The 13,432-nt window shown below is 37.3% G+C and overlaps 1 protein-coding gene and 1 non-coding gene across 8 annotated transcripts in view; both read right to left on the bottom strand.

Moving 5' to 3' along the window:
* Window positions 1-1,337: 1,337 nt before the first annotated feature.
* The window catches only part of CFAP91 (cilia and flagella associated protein 91), an 87,442-nt gene continuing 75,347 nt past the window's right edge, over window positions 1,338-13,432 (bottom strand). For 6 of the 7 annotated variants that reach the window (XM_027060928.2, XM_053220910.1, XM_027060927.2 and 3 more), the window contains 2 exons: window positions 4,989-5,150; window positions 1,338-3,823 (listed from right to left, as the gene is read on the bottom strand). In XM_027060928.2, coding sequence (XP_026916729.1) covers window positions 4,990-5,150 — 161 coding nt within the window. In that variant the 3' untranslated portion in view covers window positions 1,338-3,823; window position 4,989. The remainder of the gene's footprint in view (window positions 3,824-4,988; window positions 5,151-13,432) is intronic. The other variant, XM_015064614.3, reaches the window with a different exon arrangement.
* Window positions 12,944-13,077, bottom strand: LOC113600025 (small nucleolar RNA SNORA70). The gene has a single exon (XR_003421004.1). It is a non-coding gene; the product is annotated as a small nucleolar RNA SNORA70 (small nucleolar RNA).

The raw sequence follows: 13,432 nt of genomic DNA, 5'->3' as shown, positions 1-13,432 counted from the left end.
AATATATCTAGGTATAGATTTTTAATTTTTTTCTGTTTGGGGTTAAGAAGGGTTCCTAAATATTAAGTCTTTGACTGGTTTTAGAAAATTCACATTTCAGGGGCACCTACGTGGCTAAGCTGGTTAAGCATCTGACTTCAACTCAGGTCATAATCTCATGGTTTGTGAGTTCAAACCCTGCATCAGGCTCTCTGCTGTCACTGTGGAGCCTGCTTCAGATCCTGTCCCTGTCTCTCTCGGCACCTCCTCTTCTCACTATCAAAAATAAACACTTAAAAAAAAAAAAGAAAATTCACATTTCATAAGATTTCCCAACATATTTCTTCTTAGCAGTCAAATATCTAAAATCAGTGGTCGATGTATGTCTACTATCTTTTTGTCTCTTCCTAAGGATTAAGTTATCCTACATCAATCCTTGCATCTCTTCTGTGGTTTCCATCTCTTTGTTCCTGTATTCTTTCTTAAGTAAGTTCTTCTCATCTATTTTCTAATTTACTGGTTTTCACTTTAGCTGTATTTATCCTGCTCTTAATTCCATGCATTGAATTTCTCATGCTGACTACAGTATTTTTAGATTCTAGAATTATTTTCTGCAAATCTGCTTTATCATTTTTATCATTTACAGTTCTCTTGAAAATTTCAATATTGATTTTTATCTCTTTACACATAATGTCTTAGTTCAGGCTGCCATAACAAAATACCATAGAATGGGTAGCTTAAACAACAGAAATTTATTTTTTTCACAGTTCTGCAGGCTAGGAGTCCAAGATGAAGATGTCAGCATGGTCGGTTTCTGGGGCCAACTTTCTTCTTGGTTTGTAGATCACTGCCTTCTTGCCATGTCCTCATATGGCACGGAAAAAAAGAAAAAAAACAAAAAAACAGAAAAAACAAGCTCTCTGGTGTCTCTTCTTATTAGGGCATCATTCCCATCATGGGGGACTCACCCTCATGATCTCATCTAATCATAATTATCTCCCACAGTTCTTATCTACACATGTCATCATATTGGAGCTTAGAGCTTCAACATCTGAATTTGGGAGGGACACAAGTCCATAGCACTCTACCCCAGCCCTCCCCTCCCCCAATTCATGTCCTTCTCACATGCAAAATACATTCATTCCATCCCAATAGCCCCCAAAGTCTTAACTCATTAGAGCATCAACTAAATCTCATCTAAATATCCTCTAAATCACAAATCGGGTATGGGTGAGAGTCAAGGTATGTTCATCCTGAGGCAAAATCCTCTCCAGCTGTGAATAAGTCATGTACCTCTAAAATATAATGGCAGAACAAATATAGAATAGATTTCTCATTCTAAAGGGAGAAATCAGAAAGAAAGAAGTAATGGGTCCCAAATAAGTCCAAAGCCTAGCTAGACAAATCCTATCAGATTCTTAAGCTTGAAATTAATCCTCTCTGCCTCAATGTCCTGCCTTCTAGGTCTGTGGGGATGGCAGCATTACTCCCATGGATCAGGAGGATGGCCCAATGCTTTGGTTCTGCTGTGTCCCATTGTCCTGGCTCTTGGTGAGGGTCCTATCATTGCACCTCTGCCTGGATCAGGTCCCACGGTGGTCCCACTCTTAGGGTTCTACATCAAGACCATCTGACCTGTTGAAACTGTTTGAAGAATTGTGTACTTTTGCCTCATAGTAGCTCTATCGGTTCATCCTGTCAAAGCCAAGAGGTCTGACAGCCTTCCTTCATTTCATCCTGCCTCCATCTCCTTCAGTTCAAACTGGCAGTATTCCTACTCTTATAATCCTATAAGCTCTTTATCAAATAGCTGTTCAACCACACCCTTAATGTTCTTTTCAGAATACACTTTCTCATTTCTTTGAAATAGGGATAGACTGAGAATTCTCCAAACCTTCAAGTTCTTATTCCTTTTTGTTTAATAATTCCTTCTTCATTTCATCTCCCTTCAATATTTTACTATATCAGCAGTCAGGAGTAACCAAGTCACTCCTTCAATACTTTGTTTAGAAGTCTTCTCAGCTAACTATCCAATTTCATAGCTCACAAGTTCTACCTCCCACAAAACACTACAACAAAGTTCAGCCAAGTTCTTTGCCACTTTATAAATGATTGTGTTCCATCTAGTTTCCAGTAACACGTTCCCTATTTCTGTCTGACACCTTACCAGAATTGCCCTTAATATCCATATTTCTAGTATAAACTGCACAACTCTCCTGCCTCTGGCCATTCTCTAGTTTCAAAGCTGCTTCCACATTGTTGAACTATTTGTTACAGCAGTTTCCACTCCTGGCACCAAAATCTGTCTTAGATCAGGTTGCCATAACAACATAGACTGGGTGGCTAAAACAATAGAAATTTATTTTCTCACAATTCTGGAGGCTAGAAGTCCATAGTAGTAAGCATAGTTATTTTTAAATCTAATAATTCCAATAGTTTAGATCCCTTTAGGTTTGTTTCTATTACCTGTAATTTCTGCTACTGCTTGTTCTCATGTACCTGGATATCCTTGATCATATTCTGGAAATTGTATATAAAAACCTGTTTTTGAAAAGAGGTCTAGGATGATGTCATCTTTCTACAAAGAGAATTTAAGTTTTGTTTCTGACAAGTTTTCTGAAGCAACAGGAATCAATGATCTCTTTAATTCAATTTCTGCAACTGAGATTTTTTTTGGAGCATTCAGATGACTGGAAGCTAAACTGTAGTCTTTGTGAGGGACAGTTATTTCCAATTAATCCTTACTACTGGCACACAGCCTTTTAGAGTCCAACCTAAATGGAAGAGGCTTACCAGGGCCTCCAGTATGACTCCAGTTTTTGTCCCCTTAGTTTTACAAAGCTGGGGAAAGATTCACTCAGCTTTTCAGCCAAATTTTCTAGAATTTGCACATTCCCTCAGGGGAGAAAAAAAAAAGTGGCTCTAAATGCCAGAACCAACTCTCTGAATTTTGCTCCTAGATATTTGCCCAGCAATTCCTCACTATTAGGTCTCCATTGTTTTCAAGCTAATTAAAAATATTTTTAACTCAACAGTCCACGCCTACATCCTTAAGCATTATTAAATAATCTCACATCTGTCCTTCCCTCCTTCTGACAGAGAAGGGAAAGAGAGTAATACATACTATGGGGGCAACTAAACATCATGTTCCAAACATTGTTTTAAGTTTGTTTTTGAGAGAGAGAGAGAGGGGGAGGGAAAGAGAGAAAGAGAGACTGAGCACAAATGGAGGAGGGGCAGATAGAGAATCCCAAGTGGGCTCCTCACCGTCAGTGCCGAGCCTAATGCAGGGCTTGAAATCACGAACTGCGAGATCATGACCTGAGCCGAAATCAAGAGTCCAATACTTAACCGACTGAGCCACCACATGCCCCTTTGTTCTAAACATGTAATAAAGCAGTAAAGAGATCCTTTATACTCAGAAGTAAATGCACACATATTTAATTTAAATTATGTAAATTATTAATAATATTAAATTTACATGTAAGAAAAATGACTATCCAAACATTAAGGGTAATTTTATCACAATAATAAGATAGGCAAAATGCTATGGTCCTTGAATTTATATTATATAGATGTATGGATAACATTCCATGTAAATACATGGTTTATATCTTCAGTGATTTCAGAGGTTATTTCATTATTAATTAAAAACAAAAGGTTTTCTGCTATAATTTACAGCCATAGCTAGGTATTTAAGAGTCCTTTATCTGCTTTCTGTCTGCTTTCATTCTTAACTGCCCCCTCATCTCAACATTCCTTCCATGATCCTCATTGGTTGAAACTTCAGGTCCCAATAGATTCCCCTGCAGATGGTCTGTTGGTCACGTAAGTGCAGGCAAACCTGTAGTGAAGGGAATTATTATATAAGATTATGTTAGTAGCAGAGTTGGCCAACACTCAAACCTTCTGAACGCCAGGCTCAAATGTGCCCCTAAGCCTTGTGCCTTCCCTATCCTGACAGCATGCCCTCAGGCCAAAGTAGCAGATGACATGCTTCTATCAGAGGAGGGTTGAAGAAGGTATAGGCAAAGGGTTCACTTCCTTTCTTATAAAAATTCTCATGAGAATTTTACTTTCAACTGACTCTCTAACACTTCTCCTTAGTAATTCGGTAAGACAGTTTGTCTCAAATATGTTACTAAGTAACACTGCTTGACCCCTGATTGGTAACTAGCATCTAACTGGAAGGAATTATAAATGAACTATTAATACCTAATAGGAAACCACAGGTTTGTGTGCTGACTTCTTTGACTAGATGAATGCATCAGGTGGACCCTAGAAACTATGCCTATGGAATCGTTACAAGATATACTGGCCCCTGAGGCATGTAAACCAGGCAGGTCCTGCACCTACCCAATGTGAATTTCTTTTCCTTGCACCAGAGCTTTGTAAGCAGGGGACTAAAGAAAATAGCTAGTGTTCTTTTATGTGGATTTGGCAAGAGCTTCCATAGGAAGAGAAATACCGGATGCTGCCCTGCTTGAAGCTGTGGTTCCTGTCTTGCATCTTTCTGGATAGATAGATACTCAAATCGTATCAAACGATTGCCTTGTGACTAGGAATGCTTAGTTGAGCCTAGACCAACTCCTGGTGGGCTAGAATTGGGCAGGCTCTGCCTAATGCTATGCTTACAACTAGCATGATAGGATAGGTAGTTTGTCTACTCCATAAGGGTTTTTGTTTTTTTTGTTTTTTTTTTACACAGACACATTTTACAGCTTATTTATGATGGAATACCATCATATACTATGAGGACTCAAAAAGTAAAACAAAATCCTCTTTTCTGGTCACAAGAGTCCAGTTGCTATAATATCAACTCTATTCTCTAATAATTTCAATAGCAGATTCCATAACCTAGATGGAATGGGCCAATTAAAATGGGAGTGTTTCACTTTCTTAAACAGAGGACAATCTTTCCACATTATGGTTTTTAGAGTATAGCAGAAAGCTGAATGATGCTGCCTCTCCTCCTCTCTGCTTCCTTTCAGATGAAAAATCAAACTCACCTTAGTTGTTTTTGTCATTTTGAGTTTCTTCCTCTAGTAACTGGTCAGTGTCTGAGACCTCGTCTTGCTGTTGCTCAACAAAATTCTTTTTGAGCATGGCTTCTGTGTGTCTGTGGATGATCTGATGGGCTGCAAGGATATGCTTCTGCTGTGCGTTCCTCACTGTACCAAAGTGACAAAAATTTTTACTCAGAAAATCTGAACAAAATCATTCCCAGAGACTTTCAAGAAGGCAGTGACAGAAATGACAATTTTGTAAACCACATATTCCCTTACTTAAGGCTGATTGGATTAAGTGAAAATTAACTGCTGTTTTAGAAGTATACCTTCTATAGGTAACCTGACCCAAAGTTTATTTATTTAAAGTTTATTTATTTTGAGAGAGAGAGAACACAGCATGAGTGGGGGAAGGGCAGAGAGAGAAAGAGAGAGAGAATCCCATGCAGGCTCTGCACTGACAGCACATGGAGCCTGATGCAGGGCTTGATCTCGCAAATGGCAAGATCATGACATGGGCCGAAATCAAGAGTCAGACGCTTAACCGACTGAGCTACCCAGATGCTCCAAGATCCAAAGTTTATTATTGCTGCCCCTCTGTACCCACCCTCCAGTTCAGTCTCACCATATCCCTCCCCACCAGGCTTGCCTCTATTCCCTTCCTCCTCAGCTCCGCTTATCTGGAATATCTGTGCTCCAAATCCAACCCTTTCTTCAAAGCCCAACTCAGGTCCCAGCTCCTCCAGAAGTCTCCTCTGACTGCCAGCCACGTTTACCATTGCCACACTTGAGTTTATACAAATCATGCAGCACTGAAGCACTTGATGTGAGTTCCATTTTGTCTTTTCACTAGATTGTAAATGACTTAGAGGTAGAGCACTTGTCTCATACTTCTCTCTGAACTTTTGTTCCTAATATGGGGGATACCTGTTGAGTGACGATGAGTTTCTAAGCCCATGGCTATATAAGGCGGTCCCAGCTCCATATCTTAAGAATATTTATTATTAAGAATTAGTACATTAAGCATCCCATTTCCCTTAGATGCCAGGCATTGTTTTAAACAGTTGGCATATATTGATTTAAACCACCGCACAACCCTAAAAGAGAGTATTATTAATATCCCCATTTACAGATGAGGAAGCTGAGACACAGAAAGATTAGGTAATTTACCCCAAATCCTACAGCTAGTGAAGGACAGTAAGAAGTACTGTGGATTCTGTGCTATGCAGGTATCAGTGAGTTTACATAGGATAAATCACACAGCAACTTACCCTTCACAGTACTATGGTTGAAAGAATAGGTACTTTGGAGTCACACAGACCATTGTTCAAATCTGTAAGTCATATAATGTCTCTAAGCACTAATTTCTATAATTGAAAAATGAGAATACACCTACAGCTACTGTAGGTGTAAGAAACTGAGATAAGTCACTTAAATAATTAAGCTTCTTTCCCTCAGAGCCTGGAGAAGCTAGGGGAGAGAGTCACAAACTAGTAACTATTAAACACACTATTTCCCTGCCTCTTTCAATTCCCTCAGGTAGAATTGACTTGAAGCAGGCTGACCTTTGGACCTAGGAAAAATAAAAAGGAGTTGCATATTTTCTTAAAGATCTAGAAAACACATGATCCCTTCTATCTGGTGACACAGAAATATTACTTTATCTGAAAATGAAATATTATCATCACTATTCTACACGGTTGACAGGAATATGAATTAGAACAATCTTTTTGTGGGGGCAATTTGGTAGTATCTAGCAAAATTAAAATGCACATATCCTATTTCCAGTGCTGTCCTGCTAAGAATTTACTGTCAGAAGCATGACCAGGATATATGTAAAATATGTTGATTATAGCACTGCTCGTATAGGAAAACACAGTGAAACAAACTAAATGTTTATCACAGAGGGTACTGGTTTAAAAATTATAGTACAATTATGTAATGGGAAAATAAGATATTTTCTTGTTCTCTTCAAATGCACTCCACCATTCCTTTATCCCCATTAGGTGATATGAAATGTTATACCAAAACCTGTACAGAATTTTCCTACACAACACAGAAACATTTGAAGGTGTTATTTCACTTCTTTTTTTTCATTTTTTTGACTGTAAACATTTGAGGCTTACAAAGATCATTTTACCTTTTTTAAAAAATTCCACCATAATTAATATAGTATTACATTAGTTTCAGGTGTACAATATAGTAATTCAACAATCCTATACATTACTCAGTGCTCATCATGTCATGTACTCTCAATCCCCTTCACCTATTTCACCCATTTGCTCACTAACCTCCCAACTGGTAACCATCAGTTATCTATATTTAGAAATCCATTTACTTCTTTTTTTCTTTGTTCATTTGTTCTGTTCTAATGTAACATATGGTGTTGGTCTTTCTCTGGCTGACATATATCACTTAGCATTATCCCCTCTAGACCATCCATGTTGTTGCAAAATTTCATTCTTTTTTATGGCTGGGTAATATTCCATTGTGGATATACACCATATCTTCTTTATTCATCTATCGATGGACACTTGGGCTGCTTCCATAATTTGGTTATTGTAAATAAGGCTGCAATAAACATAGGGGTGCATATATCTTTTCAAATGAGTGCTTTCATATCCTTTGGGTAAATTCTCAGTAGTGGAATTACTGGATCATACGGTAGTTTTTTTTTTTATTTTTTTGAGGAACCTCCATACTGTCCTCTACAGTGGCTACACCAGTTTGTATTCCCATCAACAGTACAAGAGGGTTCCTTTTTCTCCATATCCTTGCAAACACTTGTTTCTTGTTTTTTGTTTTTGTTTGTTTTTTAGCCATTCTGACTGGTATGAGGGGATATTTCACCATGGTTTTAATTGCATTTCCAAGATGATTAGTGATGTGAGCATCTTCATGTGTCAATTGACCAACTGTGTATCTTCTTTGGAGAAATGTCTGTTCATGTCTTCTGCCATTTTAAAATTGGATTTTTTTTGGTGTTGAGTTGTAAAAGTTCTTTAGATATTTAGGATACTAAACCTTTATCAGATATGTTATTTGCAAATATCTTCTCCCATTCAGTTGGTTGGCTTTTAGTTTTGTTGAATATTTCCTTTATGGTGCAGGTTTTTTTTTTTTTTTTTTTTTTGATGTAGTCCCAGTAGTTTATTTTTGCTTTTATTTTCTTTGCCTCAGGAGACATATTTAGAAAAATGTTGCTTTGGATGATGTCAGAGAAATTGCTCCCTGTGCTCTCTTCTAGAATTTTTATGGGTTTAGGTCTCACATTTGGGTCCTTAATCCATTTTGAGTGTATTTTTGTATATGGTGTAAGAAAGTGATCTAGTTTCATTCTTTTGCATGTAGCTATCCAGTTTTCCCAGCACCATTTGTTGAAGAGACTTTTTCTTGCCTCCTTTATAAAAAATTAGTTAACCATATAATCATGGGTTTACTTCTGGGCTCTCGATTCTGCTCCATTGATCTATGGGTCTGTTTTTTTGTGCCAGTAACTGACAGTTTTGGGTATCCTGAAATCCGGGATTGTGATACCTCCAGTTTTATTCTTTTCCAAGACTGCCTTGGCCATTCAGGGTCTTTTGTGGTTCCATACAAATTTCAGGATTACTTGTTCTACTTATGTGAAAAATGCGATTGGTATTTTGATAGGGATTGCATCAAATATGTAGATTGTTTTGTGTAGTGTGGACATTTTAACAATATTTGTTCTCTCAACCTATGAACATGGGATGCCTTTCCATTTCTTTGTGTCTTCTTCAATTTCTTTCATCAATGTTTTAAGGTGTTTAGGGTATAGGTATTTCACCTCCTTAGTTAAGTTTATTGCTAGATTTTTAATTCTTTTTGGTGCAATTGTAAATGGGATTTTCTTAATTTTTCTTTCTGCTACTTCATTTTTAATAAATATAAAATAATATATTGGGTTTGTATCCTGCAACCTTACCAAATTCATTTATCAGATGTAGTAGGTTTTTGGTGGAGTCTTCAGGCTTTTCTTTATATATTATCATGTCACCTGCAAAAGAAAGTTTTTCTTTTTCTTACTAATTTGGATGCCTTTTCTTTTATTGTCTGACTGCTTGTGGCTAGGACTTCTAGTACTATGTTGAATAAAACTGGTGAAAGTGGACATCCTTGTCTTATTCCTGAATTTATGGGAAAGCTCTCAGTTTTATACCACTAAGTATAATGTCAGCTGTGGATTTTTCATACATGGCCTTTACTATGTTGAGGTATGTTTCCACCCAACCTACTTTGTTGAGGGTTTTTATCATGAATGAATGCCCTACTTCATCAAATGCTTTTTCTGCATCTATTGAAATTATCATATGGCTTTTATACTTTTTCTTGTTGATGGGATGTATCACATTAATTGATTTGCAAATACCAAACCACCACCAAAAAGAAATCCCACTTGATCATGATGAATTTTTAATGTGTCGTTGGATTTGGTTTGCTAATATTTTCTTGAGGACTTTTGCATCTATGTTCATCAGAGATATTGGCCTGTAGTTCTCTTGTTTTGTAGTGTCTTTATCTGGTTTTGGTATCAGGGTACAGCTGGCCTCATAGAATACATGTGAAAACTTTCCTTCCTCTTCTATTTTTTGGAATAGTTTGAGAAAATAGGTATTAACACTTATTTAAATGTTTGCTAGAATTCACCTATGAAGCCATCTTGTCCTAAACTTTTGTTTGTTGTGGGCTTGTTTGTTTTTATTACTGACTCAATCTACCATGCTGGTGATTAGTCTGTTCAAATTTTTCTTCCTGATCTAGTTTGGGAAGTTTATATATTTCTCAGAATTTATCCATTTCTATGTTGTCCAGTTTCTTGCCATATAATTTTTCATAATATTCTCCTAACTCTTGGTATTTCTGTGGTTTCAGTTGTTATTTCTCTTTTCTGATTTTGAGTCCCCCAGCCACCTTTTTTTTAAGAGAGACAGTGTGGGGAAAGAAGAAAGAGAGAAGAGGAGAGAGGAAATCTTAAGCAGACTCCATGCACAGGGCAGAGCTCCACACATGGCTAGATCTCATGACCCTGAGATCATAACCTGAACCAAAATCAAGAGTTGGATGCTTCACCAACTAAGCCACCCATGTGCATCATTCTCTCTCTCTCTTTTTTTTTTTTTTTTTTTTTTGTTGATGAGTCTGGCTAAAAGTTTATCAATTTTTTTTTTAATCTTTTCAAAGAACAAGCTCCTGGTTTCCTTGATTTCTTCTTTAATCTTTATTATTTCCTTCTGTCTACTGGTTTTGAGTTTTGTTTGTTGTTATTTTTCTAGGTGTAAGGTTAGGTTGAGATTTTGTTGCTTCTTGAGGTAGGCCTGTGTTGCTATAGTCTTCCTTCTTAGAACAGCATTTCCTGAATCCCAATGATTTGGGGTCATTGTGTTTTCATTTCCATTTGTCTCCATGTAGTTTTTAATTTCTTGGCTGATCCATTCATTGTTCAGTAGCATGTTATTTAACCTCTGTCTAGGTGTTATTTCCAGGTTTTTTCTTGTGATCGATTTCTAGTTTCATAACATTGTAGTTGGACTAGAAGTATGACTTCAAACTTTTTGAATTTTTAAAATTATTTTGTGGCTTAACATGTAATCTATTCTGGACAATGTTCCATGTACACTCGAACGTGTATTCCGCTGTTTTAAGATGAAAAGTTCTGAGTGTCTCTTAGATCCATTTGGCCCAATGTATCATCCAAAGCCCCTGTTTCCTTACTGATTTTGTTTGATGATCTATCCATTGTTGTAAGTGGGGTGTTAAAGTCCCCTACTATTATTTTATTACTATTGATTACTTCCTTTATGTGTGTTAATAGCTTCTTCACATATTTGAGTGCTCTCATGCTGGGTATAGAACTATTTACAATCGTTGTATCTTCTTGTTGGATTATCCCCTTTATGATTATGTAGTGTCTTTCTTTGTAGCTTGTTATAGTCTTTGTTTAAACATTTTTTTAACGTTTATTTATTTTTGAGAGACACAGAGAGACCGAGCATGAGTGGGGGAAGAGCAGGGACAGAGGGAGACACAGAATCCAAAGCAGGTTCCAGGCTCTGAGCTGTCAGAACAGAGCCCAATGCAGGGCTTGAACCCATGAACTGTGAGATCATGACCTAAGCCAAAGTTGGATGCTTTGGCTGGACACCCAGGTGCCCTGGTCTTTCTTTGAAAGTCTTTTTGTCTGATACAAATACTACTAACCTTTCTTTTTACTTCCATTTGCATGATAAATGTTTTTCCATACTTTCACTTTCAATCTGCATATATCTTTAAGTCTGAAATGAGTCTCTTGTAGGCAGCATATAGATGGGCCTTTTTTTTTTTTAAAGCTATTTGTTTATTTATGTAATCTCTATACCCAATGTGGGGCTCAATCTTGTTTCTTTATCCATTCCATCACCCTTTTGATTGGAATATTTAGTCCATTTACATTCAAAGTAATTATGGATAAGTATGTACTTATTTCCATTTGTTACTTGTTTAGTTATTTTTATTCTTCTCTGTTCCTTTTTTTTTTTACTCTCTTCTCTCATGGTTTGCTGATTTTCTTTAGAGATGTACTTAGATTCCTTTCTCTTTATTTTTTGCATATTACTGTTTTTTTTATTAAAACATTTTTTTAAATGTTTATTCATTCTTGAGAGAGACAGAGCATGAATGGGGGAAGGGCAGAGAGAGAGGGAGAGGGAGAGAGAGAGAGAGAGAGAGAGAGAGAGAGAGAGAGAGAGAGAGAAGACAGGATATGAAGCAGGATCCAGGCTCTGAGCCACCAGCACAGAGCCCGACATGGGGCTTAAACTCAAAAACTGAGATCATGACCTGAGCCAAAGTCAGATGCCTAGCTGACTGAGCCACCCAGGTGCCCCTCTATTACGGATTTTTGATTTGTTGTTACCATTAGGTTGATATACAACATCTATGCATATAACACTCCATATTAAATTGATGGTTAAGTTTGAACCCATTCTAAAAGCGTTCTAAAAGCACTCCTCCTCCCCCTACATCATAGGTATATGGTGTCATGTTTTATGTCTGTGAGTCCTTTGACTGATTTTTATAGATATACTTAATTTTACTGCTTTTGTGCTTACTACTTTTCTTACTCTTGCTTATGGTGTTTGCTTTCCACTCAAGGAGTCCTCTTTAACGTTTATTTGTCCAGGAAACTCTCTCTCCTATTGTGAATAAAATCCTTGATGGATACAGTATTCTTGGTTGCAGTTTTCTTTCATTCAGCATTTTTCTTATATCATGCTTCCCTTCTGGCCCTTCTTCTGCTGAAAAATTAACTCATATCCCTATTTGATTTCCCTTATATGTAACTGTTTTCTTTTGCTGCTTTATCACTACTTTTTGCATTTTAATTTTTATGTGTTGACCTTCTTTGGGTTGATTTTTGGGGGGAGCTCTATATGCCTCCTGAATTGTTGTTTCCTTCCCCAGATTCAGGAAGTTTTGAGCTATTATTTCTTCAAGTAACATTTTCTTCTCCCACCCCCTTTTCTCTGACTTCTCCTTCTTGTATCTCTATAATGTGAATATTATGTTTGGTGGTGTGGCTGAGTTCCCTTAACCTATATTCATTTTTTATCACTCTTTTTTCTCTTTCCTGTTCAGTTTGCTTGCTTTTCATTACTCTGACCTCCAGACCACTAATCTGTTCTTCTGCTTCCTCTAGTCCACTATTTTTCCCCTCTAGTGTACTTTTTATTTCAGTTATTGAGTTCTTCATCTCTGGTTCTTTTTTATATTTTCTCTCCTTGAGGTCCTCCACTCCACTGTGTACCTTTATGACCATTAATTTATTTTTGACAAGTAGTAGGATTTATTGGTGGGCATGAATAAGGAGAGGGCAGTGCTGAGGTTCTCAAGAGTGCTGAGTCTACCATTTTCCCAGGGGCCAAAATTTGGGATGTATTTGATGCTAAAGCCATCTGAGATGTCTTGAAGGTCCCTTAGGGCCACCCATACAATCAACAGGCTATGTAATCACACACTGCCAAGGAGGTACTCTTTGCAGCCATTGTACACTGGGCTCCCATGGGAAAAGAGCACATTATGACCATTACTTTTTTTTTTTAATATATGAAATTTATTGTCAAATTGGTTTCCATACAACACCCAGTGCTCATCCCAAAAGATGCCCTCTTCAATGCCCATCACCTACCTTCCCCTCCCTCCCACCCCCCCATCAGCCCTCAGTTCTCAGTTTTTAAGAGTCTCTTATGCTTTGGCTCTCTCCCACTCTAACCTCTTTTTTTTTTTTTTTTCCTTCCCCTCCCCCATGGGTTTCTGTTAAGTTTCTCAGGATCCACATAAGAGTGAAACCATATGGTATCTGTCTTTCTCTGTATGGCTTATTTCACTTAACATCACACTCGCCAGTTCCATCCACGTTGCTACAAAGGGCCATATTTCATTCTTTC

The sequence above is a fragment of the Acinonyx jubatus genome, chromosome C2, assembly GCF_027475565.1.
Source record: "Acinonyx jubatus isolate Ajub_Pintada_27869175 chromosome C2, VMU_Ajub_asm_v1.0, whole genome shotgun sequence".
Taxonomy (NCBI): domain Eukaryota; kingdom Metazoa; phylum Chordata; class Mammalia; order Carnivora; family Felidae; genus Acinonyx; species Acinonyx jubatus.
This window is presented reverse-complemented; position numbering and strand designations above follow the sequence as displayed.